Below are 21,897 nucleotides of genomic sequence, written 5' to 3'. Positions count from 1 at the left end.
CCGGAGGAAGGGGTTCAGAAGCTGCCTGCGAAAGTCGGCCTGAGCACAAATGTCCAAAACAGAATAACAGGTGAGTTTTGGTCTCTACTTTATTGCTGTTGTCGTAATGTAATCGGTCTGACATACAGCCGCCGATGCCTCTCTGACCCTAGAAACCCCGTTAACGTGATAAGATATTAACGTTGTATAGAACACGATCGCCTTTTTTTTTCAAAACGTTACCCTTTTTAGGAAGCGATTCATAACCGTTTATTAACACTAAACCATTCACTTACACTTTGCAAATCATACGCTTGTTTAATTACTCAAACATAATTAGGTGTACAAAAAGTCCAGGTGTCATTAAGGGCCACTAGGAGGACGTTACTGTGACTCGTTAGACACACAAAGAGCCCGTTACTATTAACCAGACAGACCGAGACACACGTCAAATAATACCCAATATATCATCTGATTAATATACCATTATTCATATATCATAATAGTAAATATATATATATATATATATATATATATATATATATATATATATATATATATATATATATATATATATATATATATACATCATACATGTATTTAAGTAAATATAAGTAAGTACATATTTAGTTTCAAATATATTCAAGTAGTATTTACCTTAGGATTGAACTAGTTGTTTTGTTTTCCGCTTTAAGACGAAACATCATGGCACATCAAATGTCAGGGACTCTGCAAGAGCGGACCTTTCAGTACCAGGACAGCCTTCCTCCTCTTCCCGTCCCCTCGCTGGAGGGAAGCCTGTCCAAGTACCTGGATGCAGGTAGACGATGACTAAACAGATTTGTGATCACCAAATAGATTTCACTGTATTCCCGTATTTGTTCAAAGTTGTGATTCAAATAGTTGTGATGGCCCTCAGACACCAGGCACAGGTACATAACTAATAAACCATCGGGAGCACTCATTCTGGAGGGTTTGTTTCCTCTTCAGTGCGTCCATTTGCAACCGAGCAGGAGTACGAGGCTACAGTGGAGAATGTCAGGAGCTTCCAAGAGGGCGTTGGACAAGTCCTGCAGCAGAAACTACTCCACAGAGCGAGTACCAGGAGGAACTGGGTGAGGGCTACACCTGGTGCCACTCTCCTGACGTCTCTCTCTGTACAACTCTCAAATCTCACCTTCAGCACCTTTTAATACCCAGACAAATGATCCAATGCAGAAGCAAGAGGAAATCAAGCATTGATATACTCAAGAGTTATTTGGCTTGCGTCGTAGACCATTATAAGCTCATTAGTACGAAAACACACCAATGTGACATTGAGTTTAGTTGTGAACCGATTATGTTAAAGATTGCCACTTGATAATACACTTATACACTATATCAGCAGAGAACATGTCATGTGGGAGTGTTGGTTATCCTCAAGTTTCCTATAAATTCCTATGAGTTTACTTTCTGTTACAGTTTCTGCTTGAGCAGATTAGCTCAGATTTGCGTTCTGAGCAATCATTTATCTTTGTTTTTCTGTCCCCCAGCTGGAGGAGTGGTGGCTGAACACGGCCTACCTGGAGCTCCGGACCCCCTCTCAGCTCAACGTCAACTTTGGAGGACCGGCCCCCTACCTGGAGCACTGCTGGCCCCCCGCTGAGGGAACTCAGCTACAGAGGAACAGTGTTGGCCTGTGGCACATGCTGCAATACTGGGACCTGATCCGCACGTAAGATCACAGATATCACCAATCAAAGGGGTGTTTGCTCTGTGCCTGATGGTGCAGGGGCTGAATGAGATGGATGGTCTTCATGTTTGTTGTTAGGGAGAGGATGGCTCCTCATAAGGCTGGCAGATCAGGGCTGGACATGGACCAGTACCGCATGCTGTTTTGCACCTGTAAGGTACCTGGAGTCACCAAGGATACCATCCTCAACTATTTTAAAACAGGTATTGTATTTTCCTCATCACAAAAGTATTTGCCCCCATCCCTCTCCTTCGTTGACATAAAGATGAGGCAATGCAATTTGTGATTTTATTTGGTGATTCTCACAGAGAGTGAGGGCTCCTGTCCCTCCCATGTTGTGGTGATGCGTCGTGGGAGAATCTTTACCTTTGATGCTCTATGTGATGGAAAGATTCTAACTCCTCCAGAGCTGCTCAGGTATCATTGATGCATGCACACACACACACACACACACACACACACACACACACACACACACACACACACACACACACACACACACACACACACAGTGTACCAAAGGTGAACGCGTGCTCAGTCCGAGGGAGGGGAGGTCATGTGAGACGTTATCGCTATGAGGGTGGTAGTTCAACAACCTTCTTGTTTTGTTGTTTTATAAGTCTCTGGGCATGCGTACACACTTAGCTCTGTAGAAACACCCTTTATCTCAAAGGTTATTATAAACTATTATGTTTGCTGTATCACTATTGTTTGCAATTATAGCAACAGCAATAAGTCCTGTTGATTGTTGTTTTGCACATACAGCATCGGATTTGGAGCACTTTTAAAGTTTTACATTTTGGTGTCAAAATGTTATATTAATTGTTATGTAAATTGTCTTTTTACATTTTGCGGCTTTCCCTGATATGCATGTCATGCTTCTAGGCAGCTGCAGTATGTGACCGAGTGTTGTGAAGGAGGGCCAGAAGGAGATGGGGTCGCTGCCCTCACCTCAGAAGAGAGAACCACTTGGGCCAAGGTGAGGCTGTCATGTACCGCATTAGAGGCGTTTGTTAAACTCAACTGTGTAGCGACAAACCTCTCACCATACCTCAGTTATCAGCTCCTCTCTGTCCACCTCCCCAGGCCAGAGAGCATCTGATCAGCCTTGACCCCGTCAACACTAGCATCCTGGAGATCATCCAAAGCAGTCTGTTTGTTGTCTCTCTGGACGAAGCTAAACCCTATGCCACGGCAGAAGACTACACCCCGGTACGTACTTCAGAACCAGATCACTAGAACACTTCCAGTGTATTGTGATGTTGACTGATAGTGTTCCAACAAGAAACGTTTTTTGGTCTTTATTTTTCTTACCCACATCCCAGCTGACGTTGGAAACTCTAACGGGTGACCCCACCATTCGCTGGGGAGACAAATCGTACAACTCCATTTCATACGCAGATGGCACGTTTGGATCCAACTGTGATGTAAGTTCCAATCTTTGATCCTCCTCCTTAACCCGTTCGCACAGAAGGACAACACAACCTTTTTACTGCCTTAACTTCAATGTGAACTCTTCACTGTCTGTTCCAGCACGCACCCTACGATGCGATGATTCTGGTGTCTCTGTGTTACTACATAGACCAGAGACTTGAAGCCACAGGTGGGGAGTGGACGGTAAGCATCACATTCAAATTGTGGGCCTACTGTAGATCCAAAGAGACTCCAGCTCATTTTATTATGCGGGCCATAAAGGATAACAAGGTCTTTGTTATAAACCCTCTCAAATTTGTGATTGACCCATTTCTTATTCCCAGTTGGCAAGTATGCCTTTCTTTTTATCTGATGTGTCACTTGCAAAGTAATGAACCCACTGGAAAAATGGTTAGTAAACAGTAGAAAGCAGCATGGAGGCCAGTGAATTGTAGTTCCTGTTTGTTTACGCCCCAACGTCTGGCACTTCCACACCCGTCATAGCATCACACAGGACCGGGGCGGGTCCTGTGTGATGGGGTCAAGTCAAGGGGTCAAGTCGTGTGACCCGGCTGTCTGTTAAAGGTCCCATGACATGCCACCAGGTGTGGTGTGATTAGCCGTTACAAGCCGTTTTGGAAATCTGCCCCTTATGACATGACAGGTGGGCGTGTCCACCTAGATGTGTGACGGCTAGATGAGCAACGTTTGCTACAGTCCACTGGGTAGGCTGGTAGACTGATCTATCCAGCACACATCTAGGTGGACACACCCACTTGTGATGTCATAAGGGGCCGATTTCCAAAACGGCTTGTAACGGCTAATCACACCACACATGGTGGCATGTCATGGGACCTTTAACATGACTGCCGATCGGAGATGGAGCTGATAAATACCTGTGGCTACTGCAGTCCTTTGTCCTGGGACTGAATGCAAATTGTAACCTTACAGACTGAAGACCAAAGCCAGATGTTAGTGGGTGTCAGTGTGGTTTTTGTCCAGTGAGAAAGGGCTTTACAGTCAGTTCAGATACAGGACATTGAGGAGCATGTAGGAGTAGAGCATCTCGTTCTGCAGGCTGGCTGCAGAGATTAGGGAATGTGATGAAAAAATCCATATGTTGTTTCCTTTTAATCATTTAAAGCTTTGTTCCCGCTCCTTGTATTGTCTAGCCAGCTTGCCTTTCCTCAGTGTCATCTTAATGTCAACTTTTGTGCTTGGGGTAAACCGGTCACAAGGGAGAAGGCATCCCCTTAAGCACTTTTCTGCTTGATAAAAACACAGGCAACTTTGTGTCTTGGGTAAACGTTACCGGATTTGATTATTGACATCTGTATTGTGGGGAGGATGTGAAACTGTTTTAATAGCTCTGTCTAACTGTATTCTGGAGTCACTTTTCTAGAGAGGATTCTGTGTAGGCATACATTAAAATAGGTTAATTGTCTACAACTATTGTGTGCTTTTTACATTTAGAAGTCTCATCTGTCCTAGACATCTGTCCTTTATAACCAGGGCTCTGATGCTGTGAGAGCCATGCCTTTCCCTGAAGAACTGGTTTTCACAGTGGATGCCAAAGTCAGAAGTGACATTAACCAGGCAAAACATCACTACCGGAACACGGTGAGCAAGGAGCAAACATTAGGGGTTGGATCTGGATCTGAAGGTTATTTTCACTTATTAATATTCTGTTTGATTTCCCAGGCACAAAACCTGCAGCTTATTTGTTATGCATTCACCGCCTTTGGAAAAGAAGCCATTAAACAGAGGAAACTCCATCCTGATACCTTTGTTCAGCTGGCAATGCAGTTAGCCTACTACCGAAAGCATGGAAGGTACTGAGCCTAGAACAGGCCCTTCTTCCATCATCATCACAACACATCCTCTGACCTGTTGGACTCAACTCTTCTCTCCCTTGTTTCAGACCAGGAAGTTGTTATGAGACCGCGATGACACGCAGGTTCTACCACGGCCGGACGGAGACCATGAGACCCTGCACCCAGGAGGCCGTCCTCTGGTGTCAGGCCATGACCGACCCCACGTGCACTGTGAGTGTGTGTGTGTGTGTGAGTCTGTTTGAGCTTGTGTGTGTGTGTGTGCGTGTGTGTGTGTGTGTGTGTGTGTGTGTGACAGAAGGATGAGGAAGTGAGTATGTATACGTCCTTCATTATTCTCCATGTTAACTCTCAGGAGGATGTGAAGAGGAAAGCTCTGCTGAAGGCCTTCAACAAGCACAACAAACTCATGGCTCTGGCCCAGAACGGAGAAGGTGGGTTTTTCTCTTTCTGTGACATGAGGTTTATTTGTGTGTGTATTCCCCATCGTTGTAATGTATTGAAGACATTCCTAAAATAGCTGTGGACATCTTGGAGTAACTTTTTGATTGCATACGTGTTAAACTATATATTTCATCACAATATTTCGCAATTCTTGCTTGCAGGTTTTGACAGGCATCTGCTGGGCCTGTATCTGATCTCTAAGGAGGAGGGACTTCCTACTCCACATCTCTTCATGGATCCACTTTATGCCAAGAGGTGCAGTAAAAACTCAAACCTGCTTGATGAATTGAAAACACTCATTAAGAAGTGTGTGTGTGTGTGTGTGTGTGTGTGTGTGTGTGTGTGTGTGTGTGTGTGTGTGTGTGTGTGTGTGTGTGTGTGTGTGTGTTAGATTGTGATGCAAGGACAAACATTGATATCTTGTGCATTTGCTTTTTGGAAGCACTGGATACCGACTGGTTAGAGTGTGTCTGTGTAAGTGTCTCTGTGTCTACAGTGGTGGCGGCGGTAACTTTACGCTATCGTCCAGTCTGGTCGGGTACACCACCGTCCTTGGTGCTGTGGCTCCGATGGTGCAGCATGGCTATGGATTCTTTTATCGCATCAGAGACGACCGGTGAGAACTATTTATGTTGCTTATTCTGTATAAATGTCATGTGCATTGCTATTATATGGGACATCGGTGGTTTGTTTTAGATCAGTTTTTCTCAAACTTTTTATACCGTGTACTATCTCAGAAAATTTGTCTCCCCAAGTACCACCATTATGACCGTTGTTATAAAATATAACAAAATACAGTTGCGTTGGCCTGCGGCCCTATTCATCTACGCACAGATCACGCAGGAGGCAACCAACAACCTTTTGGAAAAAGCCTAATTATTATTACAAAATTATAAGACTAATGGGAAGGCTGCGTATTTGGTTGTAAGATGACTTACAACCGAGATGCAATGGTTTCATGGATTAATTTCTAAGGACATCAACACACACCACCACATAACACCTCTGCTCGGTTCCCTGTCACCGTTTTATATAGTTCTGCTCAAAATATTCTCTTCCTGTCTGCACTACCGAACCACGATCGCAGTGTTTTGAACCATTCATAATTGTAGCACTTATATCTTGCCGTCAGTTTAGCTTGTAATCTTGGATGTCTACGGACAGGGTAATATTGAAACCAAAATATTAGAGGAAAGGCACTTCTTGGTTAATATATTTCCCTTCGTACTAGTATTTTGATATTATTATGTTTTAAAATGATTTTTTTTTTTTATTATTTTACATACCACTAAATAGCGAATCATGTACCACCAGTTGTACGCGTACCATAGTTTGAGAACCACTGTTTTAGATAATGGACAGTTAGTTTGGTTGTATAAGCCAACAGACAGCTAGTTTGGTTGTATAAGTCAACAGACAGCTAGTTTGGTTGTATTAGCCAGTTGACAGCTAGCTTGGTTGAATCTGTTAATGGACAGCTAGTTTGGTTGTATTATAAGTAATGGATACCTTTGTTTGTTGCATTAACTATGGTCTATTTTGATCATGGCTACCTTGTACATTGACTTCATGTAATGTATATCTTATGTGATAATCTATACCGACAGGATTGTGATGTCCATCACTGCTTGGAAGTCTGACCCAGAGACGGACACAGAGTCACTCTTCAAGACCCTGTGTTCCTCTCTGCATGATATTCTCCACCTAGCCACGACATCTCAGCTCTAACTACCCATAACTGAAGTAGTCCACACACGATGAGCGTCTAGGAAAAGAAATGGACACCCAGGTTTGGCATTGTGAATAAAGGTGAGATGACTGTTGTGGTGAACGCTCCATGTTAAGAGGCCGCTTCTTCCGTTGGTTCAGTCTCACAGGAAAGCGTCCGGCTTGACTTAACTTGTCGACTGGCTTTAGTTCAACCCTTCTAAGTGATACGACATGTAGGTTTAGGTTTAGAAATGAAGAAAGTTGCTTAGATGCAGCTGGTTTTAAAACATCAAACAGAGCTGTAATCTGATTCCTCATGGTGAGGTCAGTGTGAACTGGGCTAAAGTTGAAACAGTTTGAACTTTGAGTGCAGCGTGACAGTAGAGAGTCTGAGCTGCCCGGGGTAGAGCAGCACTAGGACGGGCTTCACACGCCACTCCACAGGAATACACTGGCAACACAGAGGCTCATAGCTCATCAAGGTGTGACCGTTTCACACAGTTCGTAAACCTGCTCGTTATATTATACATATGATATTTTATCACTCAGTCTTCCTAATGCGAACGTATTGAACACTTAAGCACTTGCTCTTTCACCCACTTCAGCTTTCTGCCGACCTCTTTTGGTGCCCTGTTTAATTCAGGCACATATCCAATTTTGTTAATTTTTTTAACTTGTTTAATCATAATTTTTGACAATGAACAATAGCTAGTCAGGTAGTTGTGGGCATTAGATAGTCTACATTAATGGACATTTCATTTACATTTATGTACCTTTTAATTTGAGGTACATTCCTAACATAGTGAAATGCATTTTGTGACAAATAATTGATCATTCAATCTTGATACTTTTGATTACTTTCAACTGGATATTCTGTTCTCCGTAATAAAAGGCTTTAGATTTTGCCAAAAAGGTATAGGGGTATATTAACTCGTCCTTGTTCATTCATGATGTTTTATTTTACTAGCCTGATAATTGTTATTAACTGCTGAAAGTCTGAAGCCAGTGAAACAAAATATGTTTCCCTTATATTTTGTTCTCCGTCCAATAAGGTTCAATGAGTGAACCTTATTAAAGAACAAACTTACAGTATATTGCTGATGAGATGTGTGTTCTCTATAATGTTCATGAGTGACCATTCATACTGCAGTCATTTTAAACTAACATTGAATGTTTTAAACAGCAAAGCAAAAATGATCCTATATGTTGAATAAATTGCAGGCTTTGATTGACTTTGTTTGAATACCTACCCAATGAAGTGATTATTGAATGTGAAATAGGAATTCTGTATGAATCTGTTCTTGATGCAATGAGCCATGTCAATAAAGTTAAAACATGAAATATGAGTCACTAATCTGCAATGTTTTTATTTTATGTGAACTAGTTAAACTGTTTGGAGAACTAAAATGACTAATGTAAACATGATCCTTCTTTAAATAAACTAACGTGCTCCTTAAAGAATGCTTTTTTATTGCAAATAAGAACTACTCCAGTGAGCTGAAGCTCGACAGCAACACGGACACCAATTTTTTATATCATACAATCATTGTAAATGCAGACTACATCTCCCACACACAATGTTTTAACAAAGGCTTCAATCACTATCTGGCCGTAATATCAATGTCACACTGAAATAGTCCAAATAGTAATCCTCTTGTGGCTACGAAGCATAAGGCAGGTCTCTTTCGATCCCTGCACGACGAATGGTTGGGTTCAATACAGGGTTGAAGTAAGTGGTTATTGTATTTCAAGAGAAAGATATGGTCTCATTAAAGGGATAGGCTACTTCACCGATTCAGAACCGGCTTTCTATCATTATAAAACCGCTATTGTAACATAAAAAATTTATAAAAATCCCTCAGTCTAACCCAAGGGATATTCCATCAAACTCGCTAACGAAGGTGGCGCTTAGTTGATTAAGCCCGGTTAGAACTAACGCCAACTTCCACTTGAGGCTAAAGCCAGTGGCGGTTCTAGGGGCGGGGCCACAGGGGCAATGACCCCTGCTGAAATCTGATTGCCCCCTGATGTGCCCCTGTTCCGTCAATCAATTGACGAGAAGCCCTACCGGAGACTTCAACGATCACAGATGCAATTCCACACCCAAACTATTGGCGGCAGTAATGTGTCAATGCAACTTAGGAGAAGAAGATGCGGTGGTCTTGGCTTTATATTATATTTGCTTAAACTTTGAATGTTGATGGCTGAACGTTACCAGAGCCTGACATTCTCGGACGTAATGCTTGGCGGGAGAAATAATCTATCAATCAATCCAATTTGAAGACAATTCTTGGTTAGTCAAAAATCCTTGTGTTGGTATAGTCATTAATATATGAAAGAGTTTTAAGCTGCTGTTCACACTGATTTTAGGTTTCTTCACTAAATGTGAGCACTAAAGTAAACTACTAAACTTGTAAATCAGTAAACTTGTTTTACCTTTGCTTTTGTTCTGAATTTGCTGTGCTGTACTTGGTGTGTGTGTGTGCACTGAAAAAAGAACTCATAAGATTTACATATATTGTAAGTATTTGCACGCAAATGATTCAAGTAAAATTTAATGCTGCAATATCAAGTAACACTAACTTGCCTGTATCAAGTAAATTTTACTTACCATAAAACATAACAGTTGTGAAGATATTAAGTAACAGTTGCTTAATTACATCCAAGTTTTAAGTTATATTTATTTAAACAAATTAAGTTAAGTCTACTTGTTTTTCATAGTCAAGAACATAATTTCCCTCCTATATCTGTAGTATTTGCTGTTATGACGTAATTTAGTAGATTTTAATTATTTTCTTGTGCTTGACATTTTAATTTACTTGGTTGCATTACGTTACATTACTCACTAAAATTAGGCAATAGCCAGTTTTCTTTTGATAAATAAGAATTATTTATCAAAGAAAAATAGATTTAACCAATACTCTATGCATTTAATATATATTTATCACATATCACACAACTAAATTACAATGCAATTACATACAACTGTTTATTTTTCATTTTAAAACACACAAACATGCTACATGCTACACAATGTTATTGAGAAACAAATAATAGAACTGTATGAATTATTCAAAGTGACTTCATTATCAGGGAAGCCACAAAAATTTACGCTCTTTTCGTATATTTTTATTAATCAATTAAGGGCGCCACCAGAGGGCGCCCTTTCTTCACTGCAGTTCCGACGTCTGAGTCCAGCCTCGGAGCCTCCCGGTTCCCTCGGTCAAATGTCTATGGGAAACTCGATATTTTTTGTTCGAATGGCGATATACGATATTATAACGATATTTTGAATAAAACGGGTAAAGTGTGTAGTTTTAACTCCACGCCACAAGTATTCACCATCAACCATTTATTTAGGTTTAGTTTTTTGTTTTTTGCTCAACGAAGCACAGCTGTGCTTTAACAACAGATATGTAAGGGATAATGTATAGAACGCCGGTCATTATTGGGAAAATAAGCCCAGACAGGGCGAACAGGTCACCGACGTGCAGAGGAGTTGTCTTGCTTCGCCCTAAAGGGGATTATTTTCGATAATGACCGGCGACGTTCTATACATTTTCCCGCTTATTACACGGCTACTTGCCTCAACGAAAAATAACTTCATGGTGTGTCTTTTTACAATTCATTTGTAACCAGCATTCGTAGTGTTGATCAGCAGAGAAATACTCCGCCAAAGTTGTGACGTCGCTTAGAAACCAGACGCCGGGGCTGACAAGTTACCGGACTACTTGCGGAGTGCTACCAAAGACGTCATTAGAGGCAAAAAATCCTTTGTTTTCCTTGACAGCGGTCAATTATACTAAGCAACGGTGAATTATCAAATATAAATTCAACGCCGGAAGTTGTGAAGGGCCCATGCAAGTGAACGGAGCGTTCCACGGCATTGAGAAGAGCCGTGCAAAAAAAACCCAATAGTGTTGCCTGTTTGAAACATTCGGAAACCGCACAGGGGAGACGTTCCCTCCAGGGCAGATGCTATCGGGGGCAACATCCTTCACTTGGACTGGCAGTGATTCTGCTTATAGGTCGGAATATGGTCGGAATGAAGCGGCCACCGATTCTTGACAGGATGGGTACTTTATTCTTACACACAACCGGACTTGTTCATTACTTCACTAAACTGACACGCACGCTACCGCTCGCTCTCCTCGCTCGTACACTGACTCGCTGACGTCACACACGTACACTGCCAGTGATATGCGTGCGATACTTTCTCGTGCTGACGAGAAACATTAAAAACATTTTTTTTACCCCATGGCCCTTTACGGGTTCCGTACTCTACCACCACGTGTTTATTCAAAGTTAGTTGTGATGCGTAACGTGGGTGGGAGAACACTGCATACATGTAAGGGGCGGGATTGAGCAGCTGAACATGGCTTGTAGGCTCAGAGAGCAGCGGTCGGCCTTATAAAATAGAGCTCACAAGGCAACATCAAAATAATATATAATATACCGATATGGCGATATTGTCTCAACTACATATCTCTTAAAATATACCGGTATAAATTTTACTACCGGTATATCGCCCAGCCCTACAAACTAACAGTGTATATATTTCAGCTTTCTTTCCGTTCAGGATTTTTTAATTATTATTTTTTTAAATGTAATTATATATATATATATATTTATATATTTATTTATATATTTATCTGACTCGGGGGGCCAGGGGGGTGGCCAACCTCTGACCAGGGTGGCTGGTCAGAGGTCCCCCATGTGGCTACACCCCTGGGGACAGATCATTTGTGCTGATGATAGCGTATATGGTGGGAGACCAACGGTGTGATAATTATTATTATTATTATCATCATTATTATATATTATTATATTAAAACGCAGCTGATCGGACCCATCAAACGATTCGGAGGCATGCATCACATTTAAGGATTTTAAAAACTGATTCTTATTCTTTTTTTTCAAAAATGCATTCAGCAGAGGAGGAAGTCTAGCGTTGCTCACGGGTTGGAATGAAAGGGACAAAAGCTGACAGAGTTGCCTGCGGAAGCGATGTCTGAGATGCAGAGACAGCTTCACACTACCAGTGTCTGTCTCGTACGGTATGGAATGAGAGCTCGTGAAGGCACTATTGCGCAAGCACGCAGGCGCGCAACAAGCGTGCCTGCATGCTTGCGCAATAGCATACTGCCCGAGAATGCAGTATCGCTGTCATATCTCTCTCTGGGAAAAGTAACGTTGCCCCGAATTGAAAAAGGAAGCCGCTATAATGAAATAGCGGTATTATTACACATTAATTGATAAAATAACAGGGGATGGGAAGGGGGGATGGCTGTCTCAGAAGGGGGATAATTTTAATCATTTTAATTCCAAAGGGGGATGACATCCCCCCTCAACTCGAGTGCTTCTGCCAACTATTAATCAACTATTATCAATACGAAATAAATCAACACAAATACATAGCGTTTATCCTCGTGTAATTGTGTGATATACTTGTCACTGCCAGCAACCATTTAAATGCGTCTGAACGTCAATGATTTGGGCTAGGCTAGTTATTGGTCATTCGAAATGAAGCCCTCCTCCAAGTCAGGGGCGCCGGCCATGTTGAAGTAAGCTCGCAAACATTTTGCTGTCTATCAAGCAGAGACAGCTTTTCATTGGCGCAAGAAAATTTGCCCTCGGGTCGCACCAGTCTGCGCCCCAGGCCAATGGTATCGCTTTTCTTTTTTCTTATCACCACGATGAATCTGAATGAATAGTAGGTAAATAGGTAGTGGCCATCCCCAAATTGCACCAGAATACAGGAAATCGAATCTATTCAATTCAATTGTTTTTGTGGGGGGGGGACCCCTGTCTATTACTGTGCCCCACCAACATTTTTATCACCAGCCGCCACTGATGGGAAATAACATGTTTTTTTTTAATGATGGTATATAACAATCTCTAGGTGGCGAAGAAGTAAAAGCTGCGTCACATTTTGAACTACACACTTTTTCCATCTAGTTTCGACTGAGTTTTGGGATTGTCGGTGCCGTTAAAGTAGTAAACGGCACTGAAAATGTAAAAAAACCCAGTCACTGCAGTCATGTGATTGGCTGAAAACGAGGGAGGCAGAGTCTCAACAATCCACATATAAATACAGACCAGTTCACACATAAATGACAAGTTCACAAATGAAAAGCGTCTTGTAAATTCACGTTTAACAGTTAGTATATACATTTAACAACATCCAAATACATTTTGATGAAAATTGCAAATATTTTTTTAATTCATATATTTATGGATTTATATTACATTTATTTAAAACAAGACACAATTGTGTGTGGATCAGAAATGTGTTTGGGAAAAACATTTCTGATCCACACATGATGCACAGAGAAGGATTCACAAACGTATTCTCTCTTCTCACAAATACTTTTCAATGCAAACACAAATGGATATTGGTATGCATAAATGTAAAGTAAATCCATGAACAAAAATGAGACTGTTCTGACCCCATACAATAACAATGTCAATTTACTCGCTCAAAAGATTACATTATTTATGTATATGTAGGGTAGTTGCCTTTTCGCGACCATGGATGGCGCTGTTGTGTTGTTGTTGGTCCTCAGCGGTTTAGCGATTGTGGCCTTTTGGCCTTACAGGCCACCGTTTTGTTGCAGGGATTTGCCCGCGCAAGCGCCATTTTTGTCAGTTGTTTGTTTCTCTGCCGTAAGGTAAGCTGCATAAGCGGTGCTCTGTGTAAATGTAAAGTACTTATGTTTTATCCGTATGTTTTGTGGTAGAATGCTAGCCGTAGGTGAATCCTTCTCTTCTTTCTTTTCTTTTTTATACTTATGTCAGTTGTTTGTTTCTCTGCCGTAAGGTTGAACGTTTGAGCTGTGAATGAGAGAAATAAACGGCGGCGTGGTCCGAGCCATAAATCAAGAAAACCATCCGTGTGTCCCTCCTTCCGCGGCCCCCCCAACACCTACACCAAACACAACGCAGAGTCCGGGTGTGGAGTGGCTTGAGCTCGCACGGCCTGGGTTACATCTTTGGTGCCGTGACCCGGATTTGTGGCGCTCCGAGGCCGAAGAGGAAGCGAGGCTGGCCGCAGCCCCTCAACGCCGCCGCCGTACTGAACTGTGTGTGACGAACTGAGTTATTCCTGTGAAGGTGCATTGCCAGGATCTTCATCCTATCCAGCATATCCTTTGAAAGTTGAAGTGCATCTTATTTTGTTGTGTTTCCTATTTAAGACATTTCCATGATATTCTAAAGAGACGAAAAAAAAAAAAAGTCTTAAAGCTACAGTACCTAAATGAATATTCTGTGTGAAACATTTCTATAAGGATAATTTGTGATTGATATTAAGCAAGTGTTGTTGTTTTTTTTCTCATTCATATTCTCTGTGCTGAACATAGAGTAGTGTAATCACGTTTTGAGTTGAATTAATGTTTTGTGTGAGCTTTTGGGTTATTAAGTGATAATTGTGCCTGCCACACATTTTATTTTGTTTATTACATTCAACCACAGCTACACCCATTCACAGTCAAGCATAACAAGTAATTCGCACACACACTTACATTTTATTCTGCTGCTTAAATCTGAGACAGAGAATATTGAAGATGATGAGTGACCATGCAGACTCTCCACTGAAGCAGGGTCTCACTGCAGCAACATCAGGCCCACCCACCCCTGTGCCTGCAACAACCCACAGCTATGACTCCCCAAGCAGAACGCATACTCACTTCCCCAGTGAAGGAGCTTCCACCAGTCACCAACAACCATCTGTGAGGTCAAAGCTAACCACCCAGTTCCTCAGGTCCCCTACTCAGCAGCTGCAGTACCACACTCCAGTCCGGCTGCCCACAGACTTTGGACTGGGCGCACAGCTCACCCCATCACCCCCAATTCTGTCCCCCTATACTGATCCCCGTGCAACTCCCCCAGTGTTCCAGCCGGCTGTGCACATTACCATGCCCCCTGTCCTCCTGCCCCAGACCAGTGTGCAAAGGCCCCCCACAGTCACCCTGCCACCTCAAAGCCCCCCATATCCCAACTTCCCAGAGACACAAGTCATACAGCAGCCCACCATGAACCAGCCAGCTGTCTCCCCTTATCCAACGCAAGTTTATCAGCCAAGCCCCCAGGTCCCCACCAGCGATACTGTTCCCTTACCTGCACCCCAAGCCCCCATGTTGAGTTTCCCAACACCACACACAATGAACACTATGAATAACCCCTCTACAGCTGAACAGACCTCCCAAGGCACAGACTATGGACAAATCCCCCAGTTGCACATGTCACAAGCTGCTGCACACCATGCTCAGATTCCCCTGCACTCATCTGCCACCAGTGCATGGGGCCCCACTTCAGCTGCGCCCACCTCTCTGAATGTTGCCCATGCTGCTTTCAACTACACATCTTCTCCCCACACCCAAGCCCCAGTATATCTACAGCCCCCTGCCTCAGTCCCTCAAGTCAGCATGTATCCAGATGCAGTCCCCCAACACGCCCTCCTGCCTCCATCTTCCATCCAGCACATGCTTGCACCTCTAAACGCCCCTGTCAGAGCCACAGCCACCCCAAGCCCCCCACCAGCAGCCTATGGCAGTTTCCTGCAGACTCATCAGGTGAAGAATGTCCAAGTCTTCACTGGTAACGCTGACAGCAAGATGCTTATAGAGGACTGGGTTCGTGACATGCAATATCTCCTGGAGGCAATAGAGCTCCCGCCCCATCTCCGCTTCTCCACTGTGGTACGTCACCTGAGTGGTGAGGCCAGGAAGCTGATCCTGAATCTACCCCCCCATAACCAAACCCCTGAGAAGGCATTTGAAGAGCTGAGGGCAGAGTACGGTGACACACAGGGCTCCCTGGACCCACTGGCCGACTTCTATGAACGTGGCCAGCGGCCAGGTGAGTCTGCCTGCTCTTATGCTATAGCACTAGAGGCAACACTGCGAGCTGTAGAAGAAACCCAAAGTGGGGGCAAGCTTTTCCCTGACCGTGACAGTAAACTCACCCGACAGTTTCTAAGAGGACTAAAGGAGGAGGAGGTGTACATGAGGATTGCTCCAATGAAACCTCGGCTTCTGAGCTTCCGGGAGCTGCAAGATGAGCTCAGAAATCTGGCAAAAGAGACAAAAAAGTTCCAGTCATTAAACAAGTCAAAGAAAACCTATGCACAGGTCCAGGTTGCATCAGAGTGTACTTTAAATATGAAGACAGACAAAGCTAAACATACATCAGAGTGGTCAGAGCTTACAGATCTCGTCAAGAAATTAGCCCTTTGTCAAGAGGAGCAGATGGCTAAGCTGACGCACCTTGAATCAAGAATGGCTGCTCCCTTCTCTGCCCCTGTCCCCCCACCAAGAGCCCGGCCGCCCCCCGGACCCACAACCCAGACTTCAGCTGTCACATGCTACCGTTGTGGGAAGCAAGGACATATAGCCCGGGTTTGCAGAGCAGTCTTCCCAGATCCCAATCAGATATGGGCCCAACAACCTCAGCCCATGACCCCTGCAGAAGGGACCACACCTCACCCCACTCTGCCTTTAAACGGCTAGAGCCCATGGTCACCGGGGCGACTATGGGCAAGCAGCAAGACCCCCCACTGCAGGTGAGCAAGACTGGTGATGGAGAAGAGGATACCCCTTTAGTGGGCCCCAGGAATGAGGGGTAGGTGGAAGTCAATGGAATGAAGTGCAGAGCGCTCATTGACTCAGGCTCTCAGATAACCAGTATTACACACCAATACTGGTGCAACCACCCCATCCTCCAGACACAAAAGCTCCAGCCCTCTAAAATTCCCATTGAAGGTGCAGCCGGTCAGAGTGTAACTTACCATGGTGTCCTGCGCATCAACTTGACTGTGTTGGGAAAAGAGTTCAAGAATGTGCCAGCTTTTGTTGTAACTGACTCTGAGTATCGCTCCTCTGTCCCTCTGCTTGTGGGAACTAATGTCCTCCGTGCCTCCAGAACCCATCTCCGAGCAACCTATGGCCAGCAGTTTCTCCACCAGGTCAAGCAGAGCCATCCAGAGTGGTACACTTCTCTGCTGGAGATTGGGGGCATAGAACATAATGATGTGGATGACGTGGTGGGCCCTGCTGTGTACACTGGCCGCAAGGTACACATTCCTGGGGGAAAAGAGATGGATTTAATGTGCAAGATAAAGGCTGGCCCACAAAGAAAGACTTACACTGCAATGATTGAAGGTCACTCCTCCCTGCAGCTCCCCCAAGACCTCTTAGTCGCCAAAGTCCTCGCTGATGTAAAGAGAGGATGTGCCCCTGTCAGGGTAATGAACCTGTCCCAGCAGACTATTACCATCAAGCCTCACACACATCTGGCCAAAGTTTCCCTGGTGAACAGCGTGGTGGACTTTTCAGACAAAAAGCAGGGCCAATGTCACGAGAGCAAGAGCAAAGAGACGTGCATGAGTCTGGATCAGGTTGTGGCGAGCTGTGGAGTGGACTTGGGGGAAGCAGCAGTTGAGAATGAGCACCAGCGCTCCCACCTTAAAGATCTTGTGGAGAGGAATGTAAGTGTGTTTTCCCAGCATCCCATGGATTATGGCCACACAAAGACAGTGCAGCACGACATCCCTCTAGTTGATTCCAAGCCTTTTCGGCTCCCTTATCGCAAGATTCCCCCAGCACAGTGGCAAGATGTGAGAAAGTTGTTGATTGAGATGGAGGCTACAGGAGTCATCAGGCCCAGTAAGAGTCCGTATGCTTCACCTGTAGTGCTTGTGACCAAGAAGGACGGCTCTTTAAGGTTGTGTATTGACTACAGAAAGTTAAACTCCTGCAGCACAAGAGACGCCTTCCCCCTGCCCAGAATAGAAGAGGCCCTGGAAGCTCTGGGGCAAGCAAAGTTCTTCTCTACACTGGACCTCACGTCGGGTTACTGGCAGGTGGAGGTGGCGGAGCATGACAAACACAAGACAGCATTCAGCACACCGATGGGGCTGTTTGAGGCCAACAGGATGCCCTTTGGACTGCAGAACGCCCCCTCCACCTTCCAGAGACTCATGACCTGCTGCTTCAGAGATCTGAACTTCACTCACCTGTTGATTTACCTTGATGACCTCATCATATTCTCCAAAACTTTTGATGAGCATCTGGAGAGGCTGCAGCTGGTGTTTGATCGGCTCCAGGAGCATGGCTTGAAGTTAAAACCCTCCAAATGCCAGCTGATGAGGCAGGAAGTGCAGTATCTGGGTCACTTGGTGTCTGCTGAGGGAGTCCGGACAGACCCAGAGAAGATCAACAGGGTTAAGGACTGGGTGAGACCCACAAACCGGAAGGAAGTGCTGCAATTCCTGGGGTTCGCTGGTTATTACCGCCGGTATGTGAGTGGATACTCCGCCCTAGCTGCTCCCTTGTACCGCCTCACTACTGGTGACCCAAGGAAGAAGAAAAGAGGCGGGAAGAAAAGTCTGGCACCTGTCCCACCCTTCTTGTGGACTTGTGATTGTGAAGAGGCTTTCCAGACCCTGAAAGAAAGGCTGACGACCGCTCCAGTCCTGGGCTATCCTGATTACAGCCTGCCTTTTGTCCTTCAGACGGACGCCTCAGGGGAGGGGCTCGGCGCCGTCTTGGTGCAAGTTCAGAGTGGAGCAGAGAGGGTCATAGCATTCGCCAGCAGGGGTTTGAGTCCAGCTGAGACGAGGTATCCTGCACACAAACTCGAGTTCCTCGCTTTAAAATGGGCGGTGACAGACAAATTCTATGACCACCTCTATGGGCGTAGATTCTCAGTCCAGACAGACAATAACCCTCTTAAATATGTCATGTCCTCTGCAAAGCTAGATGCTACGGGCCAGCGGTGGGTGTCTCGGCTGGCTGCCTTTGACTTCGATGTCCAGTATAGGAGGGGCCAGAGCAACGCTAACGCGGCCTCATGAACATGCTTGGGACACTGGAGCCTCACCTGAAGCCGCGGTGGCATGAATATGTGGATGCAATGACACACGCCTACAACTGCACACGCCATGACTCTACTGGTTACACGCCGTATAACCTGATGTTTGGCAGGCATCCCCGGCTCCCTGTCGACCTGATCTTCGGGCTGCAGACCACTAATGAGCCATGTGAGTATAGTGAGTATGTCCAGACTCTGCATGACTCTGTATGTCCTGAGTCTGTCACAAGCTTATGCCCAGGCTAATCAGACCTCTCACCAAGCCAAGGGACAACAGAAAAAATATTACGACCAGAGAGCAAAGAGTCAAGTCTTCAACCCAGGTGACAGAGTTCTGGTTAAAGTGTGTCATGTGGAGGGGCGGCAGAAACTGGGAGACAAGTGGGAGCCCCGGCCATACATTGTGGTGAAGAAGCAGCCCAGCATTCCTGTGTATGTGGTGCGCTCAGAAAATGGCAACACAGAGAGAGTGGTCCATCGCAATCTCCTCACACAGTGTATGTTTCTTCCAGTCGATCGGGCTGGTGGGATGACAAGAGGAGAGGTAGAACCGGACACAGAGGAGAACATGGAGGATACAGAGAACATGGAGATGGAGAATACAGAGGACATGGGAGAGCAAGCCGGAGAGGAGTCAGACAGAGTGGAGGACTTGGAAGTGGATAACCCGGAGGACAATGTGGAGAAGTGTGTACCTGGGACAATAAATGGACAGTGTGAACACACAGAACTGGAGGAAGTGGATACAGAGACGGGACGAGTGAGTGAAGGAGAGGAGGGACATTTAACAGCCAGGGGCACCAGCCTGCCTCCCAGGCCCAATGTTCCGAGGAGGAACGCGCCGAGAAATCGACGTCCCCCCAAAAAGCTGTCCTGTGAGCTACGAGTCGTGGAGTCAGAGGAGGATCGGCAGAAGATAGAGAGAGGATGGAAGTTGTGGCAGAGAGCCAAAGCAAGAAGAGCAGCAGGACACATGTAGCTTAACACAGCAAAAGCACCCACCTTAATGGGGGGGTACATGCACACATTTTCATCATAAAACACTGCACACCACACTTATTCATTCTTCACATATTTTGGCAGTTCTCTTTGTTTATGTTTAATAGGTGGTCCTTATTTTGCTTATTTTGTTATGATGACTGAGACGCCATCAATTAAAGAAGGGGTGGATGTAGGGTAGTTGCCTTTTCGCGACCATGGATGGCGCTGTTGTGTTGTTGTTGGTCCTCAGCGGTTTAGCGATTGTGGCCTTTTGGCCTTACAGGCCACCGTTTTGTTGCAGGGATTTGCCCGCGCAAGCGCCATTTTTGTCAGTTGTTTGTTTCTCTGCCGTAAGGTAAGCTGCATAAGCGGTGCTCTGTGTAAATGTAAAGTACTTATGTTTTATCCGTATGTTTTGTGGTAGAATGCTAGCCGTAGGTGAATCCTTCTCTTCTTTCTTTTCTTTTTTATACTTATGTCAGTTGTTTGTTTCTCTGCCGTAAGGTTGAACGTTTGAGCTGTGAATGAGAGAAATAAACGGCGGCGTGGTCCGAGCCATAAATCAAGAAAACCATCCGTGTGTCCCTCCTTCCGCACCCCCCCCAACACCTACACCAAACACAACGCAGAGTCCGGGTGTGGAGTGGCGTGAGCTCGCACGGCCTGGGTTACATATACCTATTTATGTTTGTGTTTAATCTTTTCTTTTAGGGTCAGCCCAGCAAACGGAGACTTCTGTGCGCCTGAGGGTGGCGCATAAACATTTGTTTACCGGTGGAAGGGATACTGCCATTAATGGCTGTCGGTGAGAAGCTATTGCTGGATCCAATGTTGTTAAATAAATGCACCACCAATCATTTGCAATGTTTGTAATTTGTAATGAACATATATAATTGTAATTTATATAATTTACTTATATTCATAGCACTGGTAGTTGTTAGGTATATATGAATGAATGAATCAGATAAGTTAAATAATATATCCAAATAAAATATGTTTATCAACACCTTCTTTGTCTTTTTTCCCCTGCATAATAGTAATCAAACATACTCTAAATATGATGCATAAATTAAGTTCTCAGACAATTTCACTTAGTTTTATAAAAAATGAATGGAATTTATTCTAATAAAGACGATTCGATGAACCGCAACAAAGCTTTTGTGACTTCCTCAAAGAAGCTCCATGCGAAGGAGACATGCCCGCATTCATAACGGACAAAAGTCAAATAAATATCGATCAGCTTGATTGCTCACATGTTTTATTCATAAGCGCGCTGTGTTTACTAGCGGAAACGCTTCCACACTAGCAAGTCGTTCCAAAGTCCGAACGTTACAAACACTGGGCAGCACCAAGCCCCTAGGAACAGTACTTCCGCCATCTACCAGTGCTCAGCGGTCAAGCCTGGTATTGCAGTCGTTTTAGCGAGCTGTGGACAAGTCCCTCAATTCAAGGGGCCCAGAGTAGATATCCTCGTTCACTCCAATACAAGTGGGAACAGGAATGTGTTTCCGCAAAAAATGTCTGGATATCAATCAAAGGCTCATAATTATCTTTATACCATGTACTGAAAAAATTAAAGTTTTCTCTTTTCAAAACGCCACCTCAAGCATTTTATTAGCCGTTTTCTGTAATTATTTTTTGCTGGAGAAGGAGGGGTGGGCAGCTGAAAGGAGTGGTGGAAAATTGTTGTTTTCATAATGTGTCCTCTTTAATGTTCGAGCAACGTATAACTGAACGCAATTACACAGGCCACCCAAGGAATGTCAACAGGCTGTTATTTCATAGGTTTCACAATAAATGGAAAGAAACTGATGAATGTACATGATAGAAAGCACATGATAACATGTAGACCCACACTCAGTTACACAGTATGCAGGAAAATATATATAAGTTACTTGGCAACAGTCTAAGTAACTATTTGTGTTGGCGGAGACA

The 21,897-nt window shown here is 44.3% G+C and overlaps 1 protein-coding gene across 2 annotated transcripts; it reads left to right on the top strand.

Moving 5' to 3' along the window:
- Window positions 1-8,536, top strand: crot (carnitine O-octanoyltransferase). 2 transcript variants are annotated; one of them, XM_079751880.1, is made up of 17 exons: window positions 1-70; window positions 675-799; window positions 970-1,094; window positions 1,512-1,693; window positions 1,790-1,914; window positions 2,020-2,128; window positions 2,597-2,690; window positions 2,798-2,923; window positions 3,037-3,138; window positions 3,245-3,328; window positions 4,616-4,744; window positions 4,826-4,956; window positions 5,046-5,169; window positions 5,312-5,390; window positions 5,562-5,655; window positions 5,897-6,016; window positions 7,008-8,536. In XM_079751880.1, exons 2-17 carry the CDS (start codon window positions 685-687, stop codon window positions 7,126-7,128), a joined length of 1,860 nt encoding a protein of 619 aa, XP_079608006.1. In that variant the 5' UTR covers window positions 1-70; window positions 675-684; the 3' UTR covers window positions 7,129-8,536. The 2 variants fall into 2 exon arrangements, with proteins under 2 accessions (XP_079608006.1, XP_079608007.1); XM_079751881.1 differs by having other exon boundaries at window positions 4,637-4,744; window positions 7,008-8,535.
- The last annotated feature ends 13,361 nt before the right edge of the window (window positions 8,537-21,897 follow it).

This window comes from Pollachius pollachius, assembly GCF_949987615.1.
Source record: "Pollachius pollachius genome assembly, chromosome: 1".
In the NCBI taxonomy this organism is placed as follows: Eukaryota; Metazoa; Chordata; class Actinopteri; order Gadiformes; family Gadidae; genus Pollachius; species Pollachius pollachius.
The sequence above is the reverse complement of the archived record's forward strand: the minus strand, read 5'-3'. Positions and strand labels throughout refer to the sequence as shown.